This window comes from Cyphellophora europaea (genome assembly GCF_000365145.1).
Source record: "Cyphellophora europaea CBS 101466 unplaced genomic scaffold supercont1.2, whole genome shotgun sequence".
Taxonomy (NCBI): Eukaryota; Fungi; Ascomycota; class Eurotiomycetes; order Chaetothyriales; family Cyphellophoraceae; genus Cyphellophora; species Cyphellophora europaea.
The window spans coordinates 2,525,558-2,546,771 of NW_008481808.1; the positions used below are offsets into that span (position 1 = coordinate 2,525,558).

The 21,214-nt window shown below is 53.9% G+C and overlaps 6 protein-coding genes across 6 annotated transcripts; 4 read left to right on the top strand and 2 right to left on the bottom strand.

Annotated features, from left to right (window-relative positions):
- Window positions 1-3,226: 3,226 nt before the first annotated feature.
- Window positions 3,227-5,563, bottom strand: HMPREF1541_02460 (uncharacterized protein; the record flags this gene model as incomplete). The annotated part of the gene is made up of 2 exons (XM_008716815.1): window positions 3,227-3,621; window positions 3,706-5,563. 2 exons carry the CDS (start codon window positions 5,561-5,563, stop codon window positions 3,227-3,229), a joined length of 2,253 nt encoding a protein of 750 aa, XP_008715037.1.
- Window positions 5,564-6,159: 596 nt separating this feature from the next.
- On the top strand, window positions 6,160-7,791 carry HMPREF1541_02461 (uncharacterized protein; the record flags this gene model as incomplete). Its single annotated transcript, XM_008716816.1, has 3 exons — window positions 6,160-6,473; window positions 6,521-7,018; window positions 7,065-7,791. The coding sequence occupies 3 exons, from the start codon at window positions 6,160-6,162 to the stop codon at window positions 7,789-7,791; spliced, it is 1,539 nt and encodes a 512-aa protein (XP_008715038.1).
- Window positions 7,792-8,077: 286 nt separating this feature from the next.
- HMPREF1541_02462 (uncharacterized protein) lies at window positions 8,078-8,644 on the bottom strand (the record flags this gene model as incomplete). Its single annotated transcript, XM_008716817.1, has 3 exons — window positions 8,078-8,188; window positions 8,239-8,400; window positions 8,465-8,644. 3 exons carry the CDS (start codon window positions 8,642-8,644, stop codon window positions 8,078-8,080), a joined length of 453 nt encoding a protein of 150 aa, XP_008715039.1.
- A 628-nt stretch (window positions 8,645-9,272) lies between these two features.
- Window positions 9,273-10,121, top strand: HMPREF1541_02463 (uncharacterized protein; the record flags this gene model as incomplete). Its single annotated transcript, XM_008716818.1, has 1 exon — window positions 9,273-10,121. The coding sequence occupies one exon, from the start codon at window positions 9,273-9,275 to the stop codon at window positions 10,119-10,121; it is 849 nt and encodes a 282-aa protein (XP_008715040.1).
- Window positions 10,122-12,529: 2,408 nt separating this feature from the next.
- Window positions 12,530-16,810, top strand: HMPREF1541_02464 (uncharacterized protein; the record flags this gene model as incomplete). The annotated part of the gene is made up of 1 exon (XM_008716819.1): window positions 12,530-16,810. One exon carries the CDS (start codon window positions 12,530-12,532, stop codon window positions 16,808-16,810), a length of 4,281 nt encoding a protein of 1,426 aa, XP_008715041.1.
- Window positions 16,811-18,804: 1,994 nt separating this feature from the next.
- HMPREF1541_02465 (uncharacterized protein) lies at window positions 18,805-20,288 on the top strand (the record flags this gene model as incomplete). The annotated part of the gene is made up of 4 exons (XM_008716820.1): window positions 18,805-19,183; window positions 19,234-19,316; window positions 19,369-19,425; window positions 19,476-20,288. The coding sequence occupies 4 exons, from the start codon at window positions 18,805-18,807 to the stop codon at window positions 20,286-20,288; spliced, it is 1,332 nt and encodes a 443-aa protein (XP_008715042.1).
- Window positions 20,289-21,214: the final 926 nt, after the last annotated feature.

Here is a 21,214-nt window from a genome sequence, read left to right on the forward strand (position 1 = left end):
CCGCACTCCGTCGACAGCTCTATCCTTGTTGGAACACTGCAAAATTTTCGAGACCAGAGCACTGCATCTTCCCTTGAAAGCATTACAACATTTGCTGCTGAAGGGTTTTCCTAACACGGCTAGGACTCTTGATCATTGCAATCGTTGATTGGTTGACTGCACCGTCTCATTCAGCACTGCGTCTGCTTCGTCATCCAGCCACCATCATGACTCTCCCGTGTCACTTACCCCCACCATGAACTTCACGGTTGCAGATGGCTATTAGGCAGAATCGCTGCATCGCCAACGCAACGTTTCACAAGGCTGTAGCATCGAGATCGTCGCCGCCGACGACATGATCCACGAGATCGACGATGTGAGGCTCTTCAAGACCTTCGACCTGACCCCAAACAGTGCAAATACCTCAAAGGTATGATCTCATCTGAAGAACTGCAGCCTAGTACGCCTTCCGCGTGCAGCTGGTCGCCCCACCCAAGCCTACGCAAGGATGCCTTCCATGCGTCATCTAGCTTCCTTCCACGCAGCCATATGCTTGTCTATCGCTCCTCTCGGCAATCTGCTACTAAGCAACATTGGACTTGCTCAAGCGTGAGAAAGTATGCAACGGCCCCTAACCTTTCACGGGCAGCACGAGGTTAATGCCGCAGTTCTTTGATGCTACAACCGATCTTAATTGGTTTGCAGACAGCCGTTGTACGATGCACTTTCTCCTTACTGGCTTAAACAGCCCTGCTACCGCTACCACTACCTGTCGTGGCAAGTACCACGGTCCGAGCACACTCAGCACTTGCCGATGGGCGTATACTCTGCCACCGGTATGTGTCTGTATCAACAATACCAACACCTCTTGCCGCTTCAACAGGTGATAACGCTCTCGGGTGGTGTATAGAGACTGTGGGCAGCAGCAGCCTCGCAGCGGACTAGTTTCGAACCGTCATGTAAGACATACTCTCAGCAGAGTGTGATCTGTCGGTGCCATCAGCCATGGACAGTTTTCTCGGTGAGCGTTGCATCTCACTCTGATGGCCTGGAAAGGCAGAGAGTGTGGCGCTACGGCGTGGTCCATTGAGGCCATGCGGTTCAACTCGCGAGAAAACCTTTCTATTGCAGACGAAATCTGCCGTTGTTTGAACCCTTAGGTCTTGTGAGCACTGTCAGAAGACAATCTCATCCGAGCTACCACAGCATAAGGCTCAGTCGGTTGATCTAGTACCGCTCACGACGAGCGGAAGCAATATCGGCGCTCGGCCACGGAGTAGGCCTTCGGCTTTCCATGCATAGCCCTCGGTCTGCGGTGATCAGTGAACCGCTTATGGCTCACTCCTACGCGGGCAATTCTGACTTGCACACAACGACTGCGAGCACTTCCGGAGCAAGAATCAACGATAATCTGCAAGTTAGCCGGCACCAGGTCGATGCCGTTGCGTCTTGAGACTAGAAACGGTAGGTCTACGCACCTTTGCTTTATGACCCGTAGACTCCCGATGTCGATCAACCTTTGACCAGACATCCGGCACTACACACTGTCGACAGTGTCGCCACAGCCTTATGCACTCGCTGGCTCGTCTTGAGGCTCTTTGGCCGTTCGTTGCCGATGTGCCCGCCTTGTCCGCCTCTTCCGCCCGAACCGAGCCACACATACCGGATCAGGATGCGGAGCGGTCACACGTGCGCAAATTCACGGGGAATCGCACCATCAGCTACGCTTTGTACCTAGAGGCACGCGAGCCGATGGCCAGGGCCGTGTCACGAGCGACAGGCTGGATTTGGTACTCGTCGCCGCTTCAATGCCTTTGAAAGCCGCGATACAGAAGGGTTGAGGCTCTTACAATCCTGAACACGGACCTGCGTATTGTGGTAAGGTACATTACTTTGTTATGCAGAGCCGGGCAGCCACTGCAGTTATGCCAGTGTCAATGATGGGCAGAGCTAAATTCCTACTCTCATCTCCGTCCTCCTTGAAAAGGTCACTTCGATATACAGTCCCGCAGCGGCAGCGCAAGGCTGTACCCCTTCAACGCGGAGGCTGAGAAATTGCCAAGAATACGGCACCGCATACCACCGAGACCGCACCCCTAAATCTTTGGCAACGCAATCCCTCGAGTTGGGCCACCTGCGAGTGCGCTGCGTTTCGCCGCATCAGGGCCTGCTGAGCCCCCTCGCAAGTCTACTGTACCCCGAGTGTTAAATCTTGGTCGCCCGCTGCCTCGGTACGCCTGCTACGTCCAGTCTCCAGGCGGCGAGTTTATTGCCGGGTCCCACGACAGGGGAGCTGGGGGCGCGGCGTATCAGACGCTATACCGTACGAGCAGCAGCAGCAGCAGCGGAGTCGACGCGTGTTTCACAAGACCTTGGCTTGAATCGATCCGCGATATTCGCATTGCGAGACTCACGAGACGAGACTCTCATACATCGCTCGGCTTGGGATAGTGGAGTTTGCTAAGAAAGGTGCATTGCCTTGCTACATACATACAGTGTTGACGGCTTGGCGGGTATTGTGCACGTTTGGTGGAGTTGATCATTATGGCATTGGCGTTGGCAGCGTTGGCAGGCGTTGGCTTCTGAGGCTGTGCCTCCTCGCTGCTGCTATGCGCGTGTGATGGCTTGGTTGGAAAGACGTTGCGTGTCTCATCTAAGTTGCAGGGTTCAAAGCCACAGCTGCTGTTGAACAATGACGATACCGATTCCGCGAGCGTTTTTGCTGGAGCGGTCTCCTTCCTTATGCTTGTTAACACTGACTAGCAGCCAGTATGCCTCTTGGCTCATGGATGGAGGCCTCCATGTGTACTGGTGACGTAGATGGGCGTCCTGTAAGTCTATCGTACCAGTTGGTTCTCGATGTCGGGGATGTTTGAGTCGGCTGATGCCGTGCGAAGCTCGCTCTGGAGGTCGAAGGGTGGAGGTCGAAGGGTTCCAGATCAATACCGGCTGTTATGCTGCGGCTCAGCAAGGCTTTTCGGAGAGGCTGACGCTCTAGAATTAAGACGTAGAGCAACACCTGTACGCCTGGCGAGGATACACTGGATGACGGGGAAAAGGCGTCGAGCCATTGAAGACTCTGAGTACTGTGCTAGCCGGTGCGATATTCCTTTGCAGTTTCCGAGACGCCCATACAAGCTAATGCTACGGGTACTGTCCACGGACATGATCGAATATGTTGATCTCTAGAAAATGCTTTGCTCTCTCGCTGTGAGTGTTGTGCACTTCATCTTGGACACACTTAACCTCACGGGACCTCTTGTATATACGCCGCCGGTACATTTCCCTTCTCCCCGTTTTTCTCTACGTCCGCCCAGCCGTCCCCTGTCCCCATACTGATGAGGATGAATCTCTCCCCTTCTACCATATCGAACTCTAGCTCGCTTTGGGCTTCATAGGCGTACAGCGCTTCCACATACTTGACCTTCTTGGCTCCACGTTTCGGCGCCACCGCGGGGCCTTTCTTCTTCACTTGTTGCGTAGAAGCTAACGAGGCGGTGGATTCGGAGCGGGAGGAGGCCGGGCGGGGCGAGTGCGAGACTGAAACGCTGGCAGATGGTTGGAATGGCAGCTCTTCGAGGTACGCTGTGGGGACTAGCCCTTCGAGGCCGAAGCCTGCGCGGATTCTGGTCCATCCGCCATCTGAGACTCACGTTAGTATACTCAGGGTTCTTGTAAAAAGGCTGTCGTTGAACCGAGTCGCGGCAAAGGAAACCTAGGACTCACCATCTCCCTCGACAATCGTCACTTCCTTGCCCTCCTCAACGGTCACCTCACCCTCATCACGCTTCTCATATGGGTACAGCATACGACCTTTTCGCTGGCCGGTTGGTGAAACTGGGCCATCATCGGGAGGAGCGCTAACATACGCCGCTGGCGGAGGAGCGACGATACGGTTCCTTCTCGTCCCTCCCGCGGCCGCAGATGTTGATGTGGGTGTAGCTAGTGGTGAGCTAGGTGATTCTTGGGTTGGTGTGGTGACAGTCGTACTAGATGTCATTGACGCCGTTCTCGGAACCGTGCCAGATACTGACCTGTTGGCGGATGTAGCAAAGCCAGAAGACAAGCTATTCATGGTATCCTGCCGTGTTAGGGATGGCATTGTACCATTGGTCGCGGTTGCCGGGGGCTGTTGGGGTGCCTCTACAGCAGCTGTTGCAGCAGCTTGTCTTTCTGCCTTCAGCTTCTTCCTCTCCTCTTTCGTCTGCTCTCCAGGACAATCCGCTGGGACCTTCATCTGACACTTGCTGTGACATGTGAAGCCACACTCTGTACAGATGAAGCCTTTGGCTGACAAGCCCCAAATCCGGTCACCGCAAAGATCACAGTTTGTAGGTATCTTGAACGTTTCCGACTTGAAGGGGTGACTCTTCCCATACATGCTGAGGTCGCCCACAACGCTGGTAACCGTGCTAGTCTCAACCTCTGCGGTCAAACGTTTTCGCTCAATTGCGTGTAGATCTTCCTGCACGGCGAATTGAGATCGCAGACAGTCAGACTCATCACGCTTGTCCTTACCAGCCCTGATGTTCTCACGAGCACGCTTCACATTTTCGAGCTCCCTTTGCTTAGCTGCTGTTTCCGACTTGAGCGATTGGGCAAGTGGTTTAGATTTCAAGAGGATGTTTCGGAGGAAGATTTTCGATGTCTCGTCAACGGCCATTGCATCCGAATCCAGCCAGACCGGTGAAGGCTCGAAGACGAAGTCGGGAGGATCCTGCCATTGTACGGCGTTATGGTGGCAGAACATGCCCGAGTCTAGAGCTGGATTATTTCGGGGGATCTCATTGGAGAGGTGGGCCAACTGGTCCGTACTCCTTTTCAGCGCAGCAGTCTCTAGGGCGGCTGCAAGAGACCAAATAGTATTCAGTTTCGATACCCGAGTCTCGTTCAAATCCTGTAGAGAGTCGAGAAGTGCAGGAACGTACTGGTGGTAATAGCATTCCTTTAATTTATTGGTGACGTTGATGCCGATCAAATATGTGTTTTTGACGTTGTTCATCTCCATCAACTGCTGATTGTACGAGTTCTGCGCCTTCCCCTTTGACGAATCGAACGAGCTTTCGATCTTCTTTCTCTTGCTCTCGACATCTCCACAGCTGGTGTCGTACTTTGTCTTCATTTTCTTCAGGTCAGCATACGAAGAGTCCCTCTCTTTGAGCAGCTTAGCCTGATAGTCCACATGGCTTTTTCGAAGCTCTTCAAATTTCTGTTGAGTGTACTGCAGTGGGTTTGCGACTTGGCTGATGAGGTCAGAGCCTAACCTTTGATGTTCGCTTGCGCGGGCTTCGAGCGTGGACAGTTGGGTGGTCCAAGTCGTGAGGGATGCCGACTCGAGCGACCCTGGTGTCAGAGCAGGGTTGTCGCCCACGCTCAAATTGCTGGACCGTTTGTTCTTCTTCTCGTAATATTTCTTCGCCAGTGCTGTCAGCTTAGCACTGTAGTCCTTCTCAATAGCGGCTCGCTCATCGTAGAACTCCTTTATCTCCGCCAGCCATGAAATACCATTGCTGACCCAGTTGTCGACCGGCTTATAGCCATCCTTGAGCGCTGCTCCAAAGCTGACTGTCTCGACTTGTGCCATTGTGGGGGCTGCGAAAGGCGTGCGCAGAGCGTAGCATGCTCAGTAGGGAGATGGACGCATCGGGCCGGCCACGGGCGCAGCTCTCACTGTTTGTTTCGCGTTTAATGCGTCCAGGGCATGGGCGAGAGTGACACAGATCTCTTGGAGAATCGCGAATGCAGGGAAAATGGACGTTGGGTTGCAACCACTGCCCGCCGGTGCTCCCCCGCAGCCTTGGTTTAGCCGGCCGGCAAGGCTGGATATAGGCTCCGCTCGGGTGCTCAGAGCTAATCCTAAAGGCGATTAGGCGACGGTTACAGTGCCCCACTACTGACTTGACCGCCCGCTCGGAGCGTGCCTGAAGTTTTTGGAGCGGTTGTCACAAAGTCGTTTGCAGCCTGCGCTCGAGAACACTTACATCTTTTTCCATACCACCATCTCAGCCTTCATCTCGGTCATCGTTCATATCTCGACGTACTTGTTGGAGGTTTGCATCGATCGCTACTACACTGTCTGGGTGCTTACACCCTCAAGTACCCCGCCATACGCGACACCTTCTGCACACTTCACGACCACGTTTCGAACATAACTGGACTCGAACTCCACACACTCCCGCAATGTCGGCTGAAGGCGCGCCGTCTGGCGGCTCTCTAGCTGACCGCATCTCAAAGCCTGATGACACTGCCTCCGGTAGATCATGGGCCGACGAAGTCAACTCTCCAGCAGACGCTAATCCGCCGCCAGCCAAAGGCGAAGACACCAAGGAAGCCGCTGATGATGTTTCAAACACTCAAACCGATGGGGCAGGCGAGCCTTTTGGCGGCGGTAGCTTGAATGAACCTGCGTTCGATGTTCAGGTGAAGCTTGCCGATATGCAAGCTGACCCAAACAACCCTCTCTTCTCTGCGACCAGCTTCGAACAGTTGGGACTGTAAGTAGTATGATATTTTCCCCGACTGTTCTCTGACACAGGCGCAGGAGCGAGAACATCCTCAAAGGCGTGGCTGCTATGAACTTCCGCAAGCCTTCCAAAGTCCAAGAGAAGACTCTTCCTCTGCTCATCCTCGACCCTCCTACCAACCTCATTGGCCAGTCGCAGTCCGGTACTGGCAAGACCGCCGCCTTCGTTCTCAATATTTTACACCGCATCGACCTCTCATCCGAACAGGCGCAGAAAACTCCCCAGGCTCTAGTCCTCGCTCCCAGCAGAGAGCTTGCTAGACAAATTCAGGGTGTCGTGAAACTCATGGGTACCTTTGTTGAGGGCCTCGTGGTCGAAGCCGCCATTCCTGTCGATGCTTCGCAGCGCGCACGCAAGATCGAGGCCGCTGTGGTTGTTGGCACCCCTGGTACAGTCATGGACATGGTACGCAAGCGCTCCATGGATGCTCGCAACATCAAAGTGCTTGTGCTCGATGAAGCCGACAACATGCTTGACCAACAAGGTCTTGGCGATCAATGCATTCGCGTCAAGAAGTGAGCTACCTTTTGACGATTTCTACACCCTACTAACTCAAACAAGCATGCTACCCAAGACCCTTCAAATCGTGCTATTCTCTGCGACCTTTCCCGACAACGTCGTCGAATACGCCGACAAATTCGCCCCTAATGCCAACCAAATGACTCTAAAGCACGAAGATCTCACAGTGGAAGGCATCAAGCAGATCTACTTGGACTGTGACAGTGACCAGGCCAAGTACGATGTCTTGGTCAAGTTCTACGGTCTTCTTACCATCGGCTCGTCGATCATTTTCGTCAAAACTCGAGAAACTGCACTTGCCATTGAGCAGCGCATGACTGCTGAGGGACACAAGGTTGTCTCACTTACAGGTGGTTATGAAGGTTCGCAGCGCGACTCAATTATCGACGCCTTCCGTATGGGAACCGCCAAAGTCCTCATCACCACCAACGTCTTAGCTCGCGGTATCGATGTGCAATCAGTTTCCATGGTTGTCAACTACGACGTCCCGGAGAAATGGGTGGGTCGAGGCAAACCCGAGCCAGACCCACAGACCTACCTTCATCGTATTGGTCGGACTGGTCGCTTCGGCCGAGTCGGCGTGGCGGTCACCTTTATCAGCAATAAGAGAGACTGGGAGAACCTGATGAAAATCCAAGAATACTTCGGAGTGGAAATTACTAGAGTTGCGACGGAGGACTGGGATGACCTGGAGGAGCAGGTGACCAAGATCATCAAGAGCTCAAGAGCCGGCAGCAACTTCCAAGGCGGTGCGAAGATGGTAGCTTAAGCTCTGCATTCGAGAGTCGCTATTCAAAACCCCGGCAGGGAACTCTTCGACCCATCGAAAGCTCACCGGCCTCTGCTCAGCGGACCGAGTAGGAGACCGAGCTGAGGCCCGAAGCTATCGAGTGTACCCCTTGGAAGAACGATGACAGCATCGTGAGCAGAAACTTACCGGCATGTCATAGGCCGGAAATCGATGGCCTTCGAAGGGTGAGATAGAAATTAGAAGGAAGAAAAGTCACCACCATGGATGAATGATGATACCCACTGCTCGAACGATATTGAGCATTTCACCAGTCGCAGCTTTTGGCGAGTAGCAAAGCCAACCTTTCGAGACCTGTTCTATCTACTTCATCGAACCCCGAAGTCTCTGCGCAGTCGATATCAATCACGCCGACAACCTGTAAGCAATGTAAGCTGCCTGTTCTTCAGCCAACAAAAATGGACTGACCTTGCCGTCAACCATAATAGGAACTACCACCTCGCTTTTGCTGTCACTATCGCAAGCAATATGTCCGGGAAAGGTCTCGACATCCTCGAGTAGCAGCGTCTGCGCCTTCTCGGCCACCGTCCCGCATACGCCCTTGCCAACGGCAATGGTCTGGCAAGCCACCTACTCAAAATAGCCACATCAATCAATCAACGAACATCTGCTGTTCAAAGAGAATTGCTCCTACTTTACCGTGAAAAGGGCCTAGAACTAGCTGGGACGGCTTCGCCTTGTCCACAACGTAGAAGCCACTCCAATTCACCGACGAGGATGGCGCCGGCAGAGAATGGAACAGGTGCCACAGCAGCGAGGCAGCATTGGCCGTGTTGCAAACCCAGTTCCTTTGGTCAACGACCAGACCTTCCATGGAGGACAGGACTTGGTCGTACGCATCTTGCTTGCTCGTGCCGGCCTCGAAGTTCGAGGCATCGGCGTGTACCTACCCAGAAAATGTGTTGGACTGGATGTCGTTTTTTGCAGAGGATTGGGAAAAGGCCAGCTGCATGCAAACCCCTTATGCGACCTGTGTCAAAAGGCCTGACAGAGACTTACCATCTTGCCCGCCAGTCCTACCGTCTGCCCCGACTGTTTTCCACTTTATGTGACTTCTTCTTCACGATATCCCTGCTTGAGAAGTGAAGCAAGGCTCAGGATTGTTAGCGGGATGTGCATTTTCATCTCGGCCCCGATGGCGCGAGATGCGGGTCAACGTCAGCCCGGCTTCCCCTCGCCGGCCGCCAATCCTACCAAGCAGGGGTGTAGCGCCTAACACTCGGACAGGAAAGCTTCGCATATCAAGCGTATTAGGTGGTCCAAGTAGAACCCTCACTATGTTGGTACGCAATATGTAGGCTTTCGGAGCTTGCAGCAAACGCCGGGTGGCCCTGAACAGCTTCATGAGGTCCTGAGATATATATGAGGAGTAGACTGATAAGCTTCAACTGTCCCTCCCTTTGATATTCTACCCAACTTCGCTTGCTCGTCTTACCGTTGCCATGTCCTGTGCTGGTTGCTTTACCGGTGGGGTCCGCGATGGCAAGCCCAAGGGCACCTATGAGCAACTCCACGGCTACCGCACATATATTGCGAAACCATCAAAGCCTCATCTATCGGGCAGCAAAATCCTCTATCTACCCGACTTCTTCTCCCACAAGCTCGTGAACAATGCTCTTCTGGCCGACGCCTACGCCGAAGAGACAGGCCTCGAAGTCATATTCCCCGACATCGTGCGCAACGGCGGAGTCGATCCCTCGTGGATGCCCGTTTTCGAGCCTCTCATGTCCGACACCACGCCCTTCTGGCAGAAACTCTGGTGCGGCATCCTCATCATCCCGCTGCTGCCCATGATGATCCTGGGCGGGCCCGAAAAGGCCTACCCTGAGATCCTTCGCTACGCCCGTGCCGTCAAAGCGTCCCTTCCACAAGGTGCCAAGCTGGGCGTCGCGGGTTTCTGCTGGGGTGGCTATGGCAGCACGCACCTGTGCAAGGAGGCCGCCGTGGAGGGTGGCACCGAGAACCTGATCGGTGCGCATTTCGCGGGCCACCCTTCGCGGCTGGATGCGCCGAAGGATGTCGTGGATGCCATCACCCAGCGCAATGTGCCGTACTCTGTCGCGGTGGCGGAGATTGATCCGATGTACGATGCGAAGAAGGCGGAGGAGACGGAGGCGAGACTGCGGCAGGATGGGGTTGAGTCTGGGAAAGATGGCAAGGTCTTTGAGATCAAGATCTACAAGGGCTCGCATCATGGGTTCTGCTGTCGGCTGAAGGAGGGCGAGGATGAGGAGAATGCCGCGGCGGCGGAGAAGCAGGCCAGTGAGTGGTTCAAGAAGCATCTGACTTGAGTGTTCAGGGGAGGCACAAGCATTGTAATTCTGCCTGACGGGCAACGTAGTATACCAGTTTTCAATGACCAAACCAGACAAACACCACTCTACCCACGCTCGCGGCCGTGCCACTGCGCCTCCAACTCCTCGGAAACTTCCCAATCCCTGATCCTGCATCCACTATCATCCAACAGCCCTGCGTTCGCCCTCTCGCCCGCGGTCTCAAAGGTCTGCAGCCACGGACGTGCCTGCTGCTGGTCATCCTCCTCGAGTCACCCCTTTCGGCAGTGACTGGAGCCAATGCCAAACCTTGTCGCGAGCTTGCGCTCGCACTCGCGCTTCCTGTCGCTCTGCCTCGGCGGCGCGCTGTTCCGCGAGTTTAGCGCGGAGATCCCGCCGCATCTTATGGTTGCGGACGAAGGAGGCGGCATCGTGCCACCAGTGGCGTTTCCAGGTGGCGTTGCTGGTGGCGCCGGAGGAGGAGGGGGCGAAGAGGGAGGCGTGGGCGTGGGCGGCGGCGGCTGCATTAATGGCAGCGACAGTGACGGCCGCCACGCAGCGGTCGTCCGCTTCGAATTGGCGGCTGAGTTCCTGGTGGGTTTGGAATCAGGGCTTCTCGGACCAGCTGTCGGTTTGCGTCGAGGGAGACGACATGATGAATAGGTGTTGGTGACGAGAAGGATGGTGGTGAATGTTTGAGCTACTCGGAGATGGTGTTCACTTGGTGTTCACTTTCAGAGATGAAGACGAGGGGATTGTCGAGTTGGGTGACAAATTCTGATGACTTTCAAGATAGACACAAAGAGAATGGGGAGCATTATATACCCATTCGTTCTCATGATGCTGGAGGTACTCACCAGAAAGTACTCACGATATACGTTAGGCAGAGTTGTAAGTGCTCCCCTTGTATCACAAATGCCAGACACTGAGCTGGACTGTTTCAGCTCTGCAAGATACAAACCAAAGAAGAGCTTGGACAGCGCTACTGAACCTCACCAACGTAGCGACACTCTTGACAGTGGTAGATGAAATCCAAGCGTGACCTCCTCGGGTGTACCGACTCGCTGGGCTTTGCTTCGGCTGCTTTATGTGGCTAGGTGGTCGAGACATAGCTGTAATCGAGAGCAGAAATGTCCCGGAGCGGGCAGTTGTACCAGGCGGCGTTCGTGATTTCTGCGACCTCTTGAGCAGCTCTCAGAGCACCCATATCCTAGCTTGTGTTAGATTACTCACGAGAGGCCGAAAAGTTCAAAGTCATCAACCTCCCAAGCCAGCGCTGTGGCGCACCCCATAATTGCGGAGATGTTGACCTCGGACGCAATGTAGCTGCCTGGAGTGATCACGGTGCCTGACGGAGGCTGAATTAAGGTGTTCAGGAAGGGTGTGATTTGGACTGTCATCGCTTGGTTATGTGTGAGTATAGCGTGGATGCAGCGAACTCGTTCTTGGTCACATATGCGCTTTGATTCGAGGCCCTCGTCAACAATATTACTGTCATCACCTGTGATCTGATGCTGTGGAGTTCAGACAATGGGGGCTAGGTTTGAAAATGGGGATCACATCTCTGGCATACTGTCATATTTTGTATCCAGCCAAGCAATTCCGCCCGCTGTCGGGAGTGCTCGAAGGCGAGGTGGGTCTGGGATGGTGCTACAGTATCTGTGGTGTAGACAGTAGCTGTAAACAGCGGTAGTCGCGGGCAACTCGAACAACCGGTACTTTCTTTTATTTACAGTCCCGACGGCCATGCGTTATTTGTGCTGGTTATATCACTAGTATCATCTTTGTTGGCACCGTGTTTTCACCTGATATCTGCGGAAGAATAGAGGAGTCTCGGGAGGGGAACGGCGACAGGCTTGGGTATTAGACGCGAGTGATGTGAGTTCCTCCAAGAAGGCCTGCAGGATGTTCATGTGCCTCCTTGTACCTTGCTGCCAGAAAAGAGGTGGGAAGCTGAGATAGTGCAAAGAAAGAAAGGTGTGCATCATTGCAACTCCAGAGGTGCAGTTGTGAGCCACTGCAGACTGCAGGGGGGCACAAGGGCATGGTGGGGAATTTCCTTTTAGCGGCAGATCATGTCGCGGCAGGCTTCAAGTCTTGGCGGCGGGTGTCCAACTCAAGAAGACGCGACCTAGTTTATTCAAACGCGTGAACTGTCATCAGGGAACATCAAGTCTATCGACATTCAGCTCTTCCGACAGTACCATGCGCCGTCAGACACCTCCTTGTAAGCGCGCAACATCGATTCTGTTCGTCTAGAGGGCGGGACCGGGAGGCGCACGGACGGGTCTTCCTCCGAGCACCCCTGGACGGCCCAACCTGGCACTGTCGCAGATCTTACCATTCCTCACCCTGACGCTTTGAGCACACCCGCGCTACATCGTCGCCGATAGTCACAGGCGCATTACGAGTTCGGCGAACAGACCATGCCGTGGCGCCCTCTGCCGCTGTCTTATGCAGTGGCTGTGTTTCCCTTTCAGCCCTCGGAGTCGGCCGCCGAGTTACCACTGCAGATAGGTGATCAGATATATGTCATCGAGGAAGGTGGTCGCAATGGCGAGTGGTGTAGAGGCTATCTCGTTGCGCCTCCCTCCCTCGTCTCAGCCCTCACTCCCGAGGGAAGGACCGCCGGCGATGCCAGAGTCTTCTCTGGCATCTTTCCAAGATGTTGCATCGAAATCCGCGAGGAGTTAGGACAAGTCCCTTCCCACCACCCAGACCCCGAACAGTCTGCCAACGGCGATAAGCCCTCAGCACCGGTGCCGATGCTGAAGATTGGTGATGAGAGCCCAATTTCATCCAGCGAGCCTTTGGTCGACGAAATCTCCAGTTGTCTTCGCGAATGGTACGTCCTACATCTGCCGGATCTGGTTCTCCAACGCCAATATCAACTCCTGGACGAAATGGCCATCATAACCAGCCGCTTGGATTACGCCCGTCGACAACTGCTACATGACGTTCTGACTCTGCGTGAGAGGACTGCTGTTCGAGAGCTTGCTGTATGGGATTTGGTGCGCGGCAATAAGATGCTGAACGGTGAAGTAATTGTTCGTGATAGCAGCCAACATGGCCGACTGCTCACCGCATCTGATTCGGCCATTGAGATGTCCAAATTACAGTCCATTATGGGTGCTCTGAACGAGCCCCCGGTTGAAAAGGTCGAAGCCACGAGTCTCAACCATGTTCTCCTCGAAGTCAAGAATGTGACAGGCTCCGAATTGGATTCCGTGATGCTTAACTTTGCTCTCTATGAAAAGACAGAGGACGATAAATTTTCTGTCTACTCCGAGACCTACAGCGCGCCCGCTTCTTCAAAGTTGAAAACCCTCTTTGCGGATTTCAACGCACGCGATATTGCCTCGGACAACCGCTTGTTTCTTGTCGTCAAGGCTGTGGCCCCAGAACCTCCGAAGCAAGCCCCAAAGCCGTCACTCGACCGTCCGCAGTCGAGGAATGGCACTCTGGGAAGGAAGGAGAGCATTCTAAATCGACGCAGATCGAGCTTGATGTTCGGTTCGAAGCGGAAGGCTACAAACGAGAGACCGCAGGTCGGTCCTAACGGTCGCATCATCCGCGAGAACCAAAACCGTGCCTCAACACCCAGCATCCCAGAAGATGGAGAAGAAGAACAACTCCCGAAACCTACTGGACCACCTATACCTCGCACCCTCGGTGTCGGCATCATGGATGTCGCGTACGTATTGCGCAGCGGCCAAGAAGCCGATGATCTGGAGATGTTGCTCTGGGCATCGTCTAACCGTAGCGAGGAAAATGTGAGCCAATTTGATCCTCTGGTTACACCATTCCTGCGCTGCAACCCGCAAAGGGGAGTCGCCCCATGCAGTCGTATAGAGCGGATCAAAGTGTGTCTTAGGCCTTTGGCAGCCCCGGACGCCGAGACCTTGATAAGAAACAATCCAACGTCAATGTACATGGTCTGCCGGTCCCGCAAGATGGGCTTCTCAGAGGCTCCTTCTCAGAAACGATCGGACATCTACTTGAACTTGTCAAAAGCGAACATCGTTAACGGGGCCCAACTATCACATCCAGAACTGGGGCCAACGCCGATCAAGGCATCGTCTCTTCTAAATCTCCAGTTGACGATGGAAGTCAGAGATTCCACGGGTCGACGGGTTGAGCAGTGTATTCACGTCTCATCGAATAGCGCTGGCGTGACTGCATTCCGCACAAATGCGGCCGAACTTGGGTCAGACTGGGATCAGACCGTTTGCCTTCGAATACCAGCAAATCGGGTTCCAGAATGTCATCTTGTTCTAAGCATTGCTGACGCGCCAGATTTCCCATTTGCGCTGGCGTGGATGCCATTGTGGGACAAGCATGCTTTCATGTCCGATGGGAAGCATCAGCTCATTCTCCACTCGTACGACAAGAGCACTTCAAGCATCGTACGCGGTCGTGGAGCTTATCTATCGTTACCCTGGGACTACAGCAACTATGCTGCCGGCCATGATGGCGTGCGAGCTCAGCTAGCGTCGCTGGAAGTCGGCACGAAACTCTCCAGCACGGAGTATTCTCAAGATCGCCTGCTTGTCAGCTTGATCAATTGGAAGCAAGCGTCGTCCACGCAGTTGATGGACATCCTTCAGAAGCTCGTGTTCATCCCCGAGATTGAGATCGTCAAGCAACTCAACGATGTTCTAAACGCTTTGTTCGCCGTCCTGGTCCACAAATCTGGGGAGTCCAAGTTCGAGGATCTCATCTTCAACGACATTGTCTTTGTACTTGGCATCGTCCACGATCGGCGCTTTAATCTTGGTCCTTTGGTGGAAGAGTACGCCGAGAACCACTTCAAGTCTCCATTTGCGGCATCATGCCTCGTTCGCAGCTTTACTAGACTGCTGCAAAGTGTATCGGATCCGCAGAGCGCGCGTGACATGCGAGCGCTCTTCAAAGTTGGAAAGCAGTTCATGAAGCTCTTGATGGCCTCATACCAGCAACGACGAAATAGCAGACAAACTAAGGACAACGACAAAAAGCATGAAAATTTCAAGGAAGACATGCAAGCTGTTTTGTTCGGCCTGCAGATGATGCTGCGCAGTGAGACTGCTGCCCTTGTGGGAAGCAAGACACTTCTTGTACAGAACTTCCCAGGCTGGATTCCGGAACTGCTTTCGACCTACTCCAAGGACGAAGTCATCAAGATTGCCATTGCGTTGGTAGAGGCGGGCGACGAAGCAGAAGGCAAGCTTGCCCTATACCGCCTGGTAATGATCTTAAATTACACCAAGCTTGAGGGACTCTGGACCGACCCAAAGGACCGCTCTATACTGATCAAGCAATGCCTGCGGTGGCTCAAACCGCACTGGACATTTAATCATCTCACAGTCGATTGGCACGAGCAGGTGCGCCTATGCTGCTCCATCGTGGCCGAGTTGTGCAAGCAGCCAACATCACAGCTCCATGAATTTCTGCCCTCGATCATATCGACCTACTGTTACATCGCGACACAGCCTAGCATCAAGACTCGGACACTTACAATGCTCTTCCCCAATTCATATCCGCTTGCATCGAAACCGTCAGAGACGAACGAGCATTATGATGAGGCATTACTTGAGCTGTCAGCGTTGCTGTCCACTTTGGTGGACAAGGTCAAACCCAGCTCTTTACCCAAGGCCATTCGCAACGAAGGGCTCGATAACTATGTTTTGTCGACTCTGACCGTATTGCGTTCGTTGCTCAATAATGATGCCTACCCAGCCTCGTGGTTGAGTCTGCACACCTATCACCACTCTTCGGCCTTGAACGTGCTTCGGTATCTGGACTCGATTTTAGCGGCGAATTTTGTGCCCACACCTGAGGATGCTGAGAATTTCGACATGCAGCTGTGGAAGATGTATCTTGAGACGCTCCTATGGCTCATCTCGTCGTCTTCGCTGACGCTCGAGTCGTTCCCAGAGCAGAAGCGCAGAGCGGTGTGGAAGATCGCAGGCGACATTCGTCAAGCCGGTGCAGATCTGCTGCGGCAAAGCTGGGAAGGCCTAGGATGGGAGACGTCGGCAGACGATCTCAGACGATACAACATTGAGAAGCTCGGCGGTTATCAGGTCCAGTATGTACCTGGCCTGGTGGCACCCGTTCTTGAGCTGTGCCTGAGCATGCACGAAGGCCTGAGAAAGGTTGCGGTGGAGATTTTGCAGACGATGATCGTCAGTGAGTGGGCGCTGAGTGAAGACTTGGATCTCATCGAGACGGAGCTCATTGGTGCGCTCAATACGGTGCTGAAGGCGAAGAATCCCAACCCCAATGAGGCCATGGCACGGAAGCTATGGGTGGGAGAACTACTTGACTTGTTCTCCACGATTGCCAACCAACCGGATGACGCTTTATGGACTGCGCTGGAAGAATTGGTGGCCACGGTGGACGAGCTCATCGATTTGCTTACCATGACCGATGAGGAGCAGGTGACCAAGTCGCCGGTCAACGAAATTGACCATGAACTCGAGCGGGCACGAAAGAGCATTGACGGAGTCAGCGCATCACGGGAAGGGCGGGAGTACGGAACGCACGCACTGGAATGCTACAAGCAACTCGCAGGAGAATATGAGAGAAGCGGTGATTACAAGAGATTGGCAAAGACGTATCGAGCCATTGCCAGGATACACGAGGCACGAGCGTCGGGGCGAGCAACGAGCGCGATGGGAGGAGCCAACGGGCATCACCTGGAGGAGGAAGATGATGAGGATTAGGGATGACACATGGATAGGACTGGATACCCCCTGTTTGTATGGGAAGAGAGCGACGGATTGGTGTCTGGGCCTCAAACTCGAGGGGAGCTGTCCTGCAGCTCGTAACGAGCTCCTGCTTGATCCTTAGCACAGCTGAAACACACTGCGGCAGCCACTTGGGGGCGGTTTGGCAACAGGCGGCATCAGCGACCGGATTGGCCTGACCAGGCTCCGACGACACCGCCGAGCCGCTTCGTACGTGTTTCCTTTAATTTATTAGCCGCGTCGATTGCGATGTTCTAGAAGAAAGCGAAGGAGCTTTGGTAATTCCAGGAGAACTGGTCGACACTGACCACAATTTCTTGCAAAGAGAGTCAAACCGAGCTGAGGGCACAAATAGACCAGAGCTTCCAGGCAGAGCATTCAAGCGTTGTGGTTGTGAGCTTATTGTGACGGTGACCATGATGAGAAGATAGGCGGTGACTGAGAAGACGTTGATAACTCGAGCACAAAAGAACGAGCAGAGAGCACTGAGATGTAGGCGATCTACTCCGTACGGATATGTCCCCACCACAGCTTCCGCACGGTAAAATTGGCGGCGACGAGCATGGTACTTGCCAAGGCAGCTGCGGCCGGGAGATCGCCGACGAGTCCCTGCAAGCTGCAAGTGCGACTGCTGCGCGACCGCTGCTTCCAGGGCCGCGCTGTACCTCGTCTTCCATCGCTTTTCCAGAACTCCTGATATTCCCTTCCCCCATCCACCAGCCTACTGTTGCTCCCTGACGACTGCTTTTTCACGATTTCTTCTGTTTTTGAGATACCCTAGCCTCTTCACTTAGTCTACGGCACGTAATAATACTTCTGATACCCTCATCCCCCTAATCCGGCTTCCCGACACACCTCTCCGAGTACTTCGACCGCCCGCCGCACAGTCACCCCACAGCGACAACGACACTGTCACATCGACTTTCTTCTCTTTCACGAGTACTTTGGTGCACCTACTAGTGTTCTACACCCGAGTCAAAGCCATTCAGTCGCCCGTCACTTCAGGCGCACCTTCAGAGCAACGTCACAGACTGCCCGTCTCGCTCCTCACCACTCACCGCTCTGCCACCTTCACAAGCCGGACTTGCTCCTCGATGCGCGCTTCTTGCCCCTTATCTACCTAACTAGATGCCTGTACGTGGCATCATCCTCGCGATTCAGCCACAGACAAGCCACCCTCGACCTTCACGACCATCAACTCATGCTCGATTTGCTACAGAGCACCACCAACAGAGCTTTAGGCACTTTGAGCAGCTGCACAATCAATACTAGCCCAGGAAAGATTCCCATCACCCGCATCTGGAAGATCGCTACATAAAGAGAGGACGAGATCAGCAGATCCTGTGTTGACAAAGAAATCTGACGACACCCCCTGTCAGTTCGACCCGCCGCACCGGCTCCTATAGCTCCTGGAATTCTCCTACTCTCCCGCCCTGGGCCAAAGAAAGCCGGTCTTTCAGTGCCACCTACATAATCATCCTAATTCGACCGTCCGAAAGCGACATCGACTGTCTCGGAAAGGAAGGGATTGCGTGCCAAGCTATCATACCGCACGCGTTGCCCTTGCGTTGTTGTGTTTTGCCGCATTCCTGGTCCATGCTTAGAGCAGCCCCTTCCATCGCCAATTCCACCTTGGACACGTCGATATCCTCCTCGCTCCCTGCTATCTCAAAGGTTAGTTCTCTTTATACTTTTTCCTGGCATGTTCTATTGTCATGACCGCGAATAGCTGCCTCGCACAGCGATCTTCAGGTGGATCTTCCCTCACTAGCAACAGCATTAGACTTCTGGAGTCTTGTCCCCCGTCCTGCTCGCTATTTCCTCTTGCTCACACTTCCGCTCTGCCCGGAAAGGTGCTAACCAACAATCATGCAGGACTTCCACAGTCTCGATCCCTGTGGGACAATCGCACCCTGCTGGGTGTCACAAACTGGTACAACGCCTCTCCGCTTCTGCCTGGAGCAGGAGGTATGGAGATTGGCGGTCTTCTCAACGCCCGTCACGCTGCAGCCGCAGATGCCCACATGAGGCAGCAACTACACCAAAATATGGAGTTGGACAGTCAAACCTATGGTCTGAGCCAGTCTCAGTCCCAATTGGGTCACCATCACCAGCCTCAACTTCACGACCATGGGGCCATGTCTTATCACTCGATGCAGCAACAAGCCCACGGTCAATCCCAGATCTACTCGAGCAATTTCGATGCGAGACAGCAGAACCTGAAGGAAGAAGCGCAGCTGGACGATGATTACGCCTCCATCAAGTCCAAAAACGAAGGCGTTTCCAAGACTTTTGCCTGCAGCACTTGTGCAAAGTCCTTTGCCCGCAGAAGCGACCTTTCTAGACATGGTTCGTCCATACACCATGGTCGGCCAAGGGCCAAGCTAATTCATGTTCAGAGCGTATCCATACCAATGACAAGCCGCACGCCTGTGACTACGCGGGCTGCGGGAAACGCTTCATTCAACGTTCAGCATTGACAGTAAGTCGACCTGCTCCATCTTATTCGATGCACCTCCACTCATCCATTTCAGGTACACATGAGGGTCCATACTGGTGAGAAGCCACACGAATGCGAAGTTTGTCACAAGGTGCGTTGTCCAATCGTTGAAAATTTGCCTCTTACTTATCATCGATACAGCAATTCAGCGACTCTAGCTCCCTGGCCCGCCATCGCCGTATTCATTCCGGCCAACGCCCCTATCGATGCCCCCACAGCTCCTGCCAGAAGACATTCACGCGCAAAACGACCCTCACACGTCATCAGAGTGCCCATCGCGATCCTTTAGACCAAACCTCGCTCGATTCAACCAAACTATCGAACACATCAGCCTCGTCTCGTGCTACCACCGAGTCGCCCGGCGAGCGTACAATGTCCGTGTCTCCGGGAGCAGAATTGCCGCCATTGGTCCACATGCAACGATCCGGCTCCGACCATGGCTATCTGCCGCAGCCCTCGTTGCCACCCCACATGCGGAACGACTTCTCTGCGCAATTCTCCCCGCGCTCGACTCCATCAATGAGTGGCCCATCCCTGGCTAGCTTCACCAGCAATCCGCAGAGCAAACCATCTCCGACCTCACACCCGAATGCCTATGGTCCACCTCAACCCCTCGAGCCTCCAGCAAATGGAACTGCCAGTGGTAGCGCCTCTCCCCACATGAACCCGCTCAGCTGGGGCTCACCCAACCATGGCACGCTTCCTAGCCCAAATGCACTCGGGAATTACGATTACCCCGATGCTGGCTTCGGTGGCCCCGCCCTCTACTATCCAGGAGGCAGCATTCGTCGACCACAGAGCACAGAGCCCGAAGACTATGGCATCCGACCGCGCGGCTCCCATGCTCAGGCCCTGGCGCAGGCCCATAACGCCGTTTCCATGCCAATGACCACTGATTGGTCTACCATGCCTGTGGGCATGCATGACATCAAACAAGAGCGGTTTGTGATCTAGTACCGTCACGAACTGGCCGAACTCTTTGTTCCCATCTATACGCCTTTTTAGGCAACCGGAGAAGCGACTCTGCCTCTCCGTCTCGTTTGTGAACTAGACATTACACGAATGCGTCCGCATACTCGGCGAGATTCGATTCTAATTGTACGATAGTGATGACCTACCATTTCTTATTTGAGCTCGCTGGACTGAGCTGGTTTGTGGGACTGCGGAACTACGCAGCGAGTGGGACTTTGGCACGCTGGGCTATGGAGGAGCAAGGTGGCTGCAACAAGGTCCGGCTCAAAGGTGTTCACTGGAAGCGAAATTAAAACCGAACTATTATGTTCTGTACTTTGATACCACCTTCGTTCAAATGCAAGGCGCTGGGGACGGACTGGCTTGCGGTGAGAGCGATGGCTCGCACGGATGAACGGGATGGAGGGAAAGGGTATTGAAGCAGGGGCGCGGGCCAGAGGTCTACCCAACTGCGTGCATCGTTACTGGCGTTCAAATGTACGCGGCTTAGATCCTAGCTTTGACACAACGATGAGACTTTTACGATCTCCATCTACTCCTACTACTTACTTGGTGCTCACGATGTTCACCTTCAACCCACTGATCATCATCGTCTTCTTTCATGCAGGACTTGCCTCGTTCGATCACTTGGATTGAACTTTATAGAACTTACTTGGGCTAGAAAGCCATGTTAGTAAGGTAGTAAGGTAGTAAGGTAGTAAGGTAGGCAAGAAAAGTATGGCTTGTTTTTTTTTTGAATTGCTCTCAATTGGCTCTTAGAAGGGAGAACTCAAGAGAGAAGGGGGAGGGAGGGGGGGAGCAGAAGTATAGCATAGCATTATCATCACGTCGTGGCCATCCGGGCGAGCCAGTGAGCCAGTGAGCCAGTGAGCCAGTGAGCAAGGAAGTATCTCGACAAGTGTCTCGAC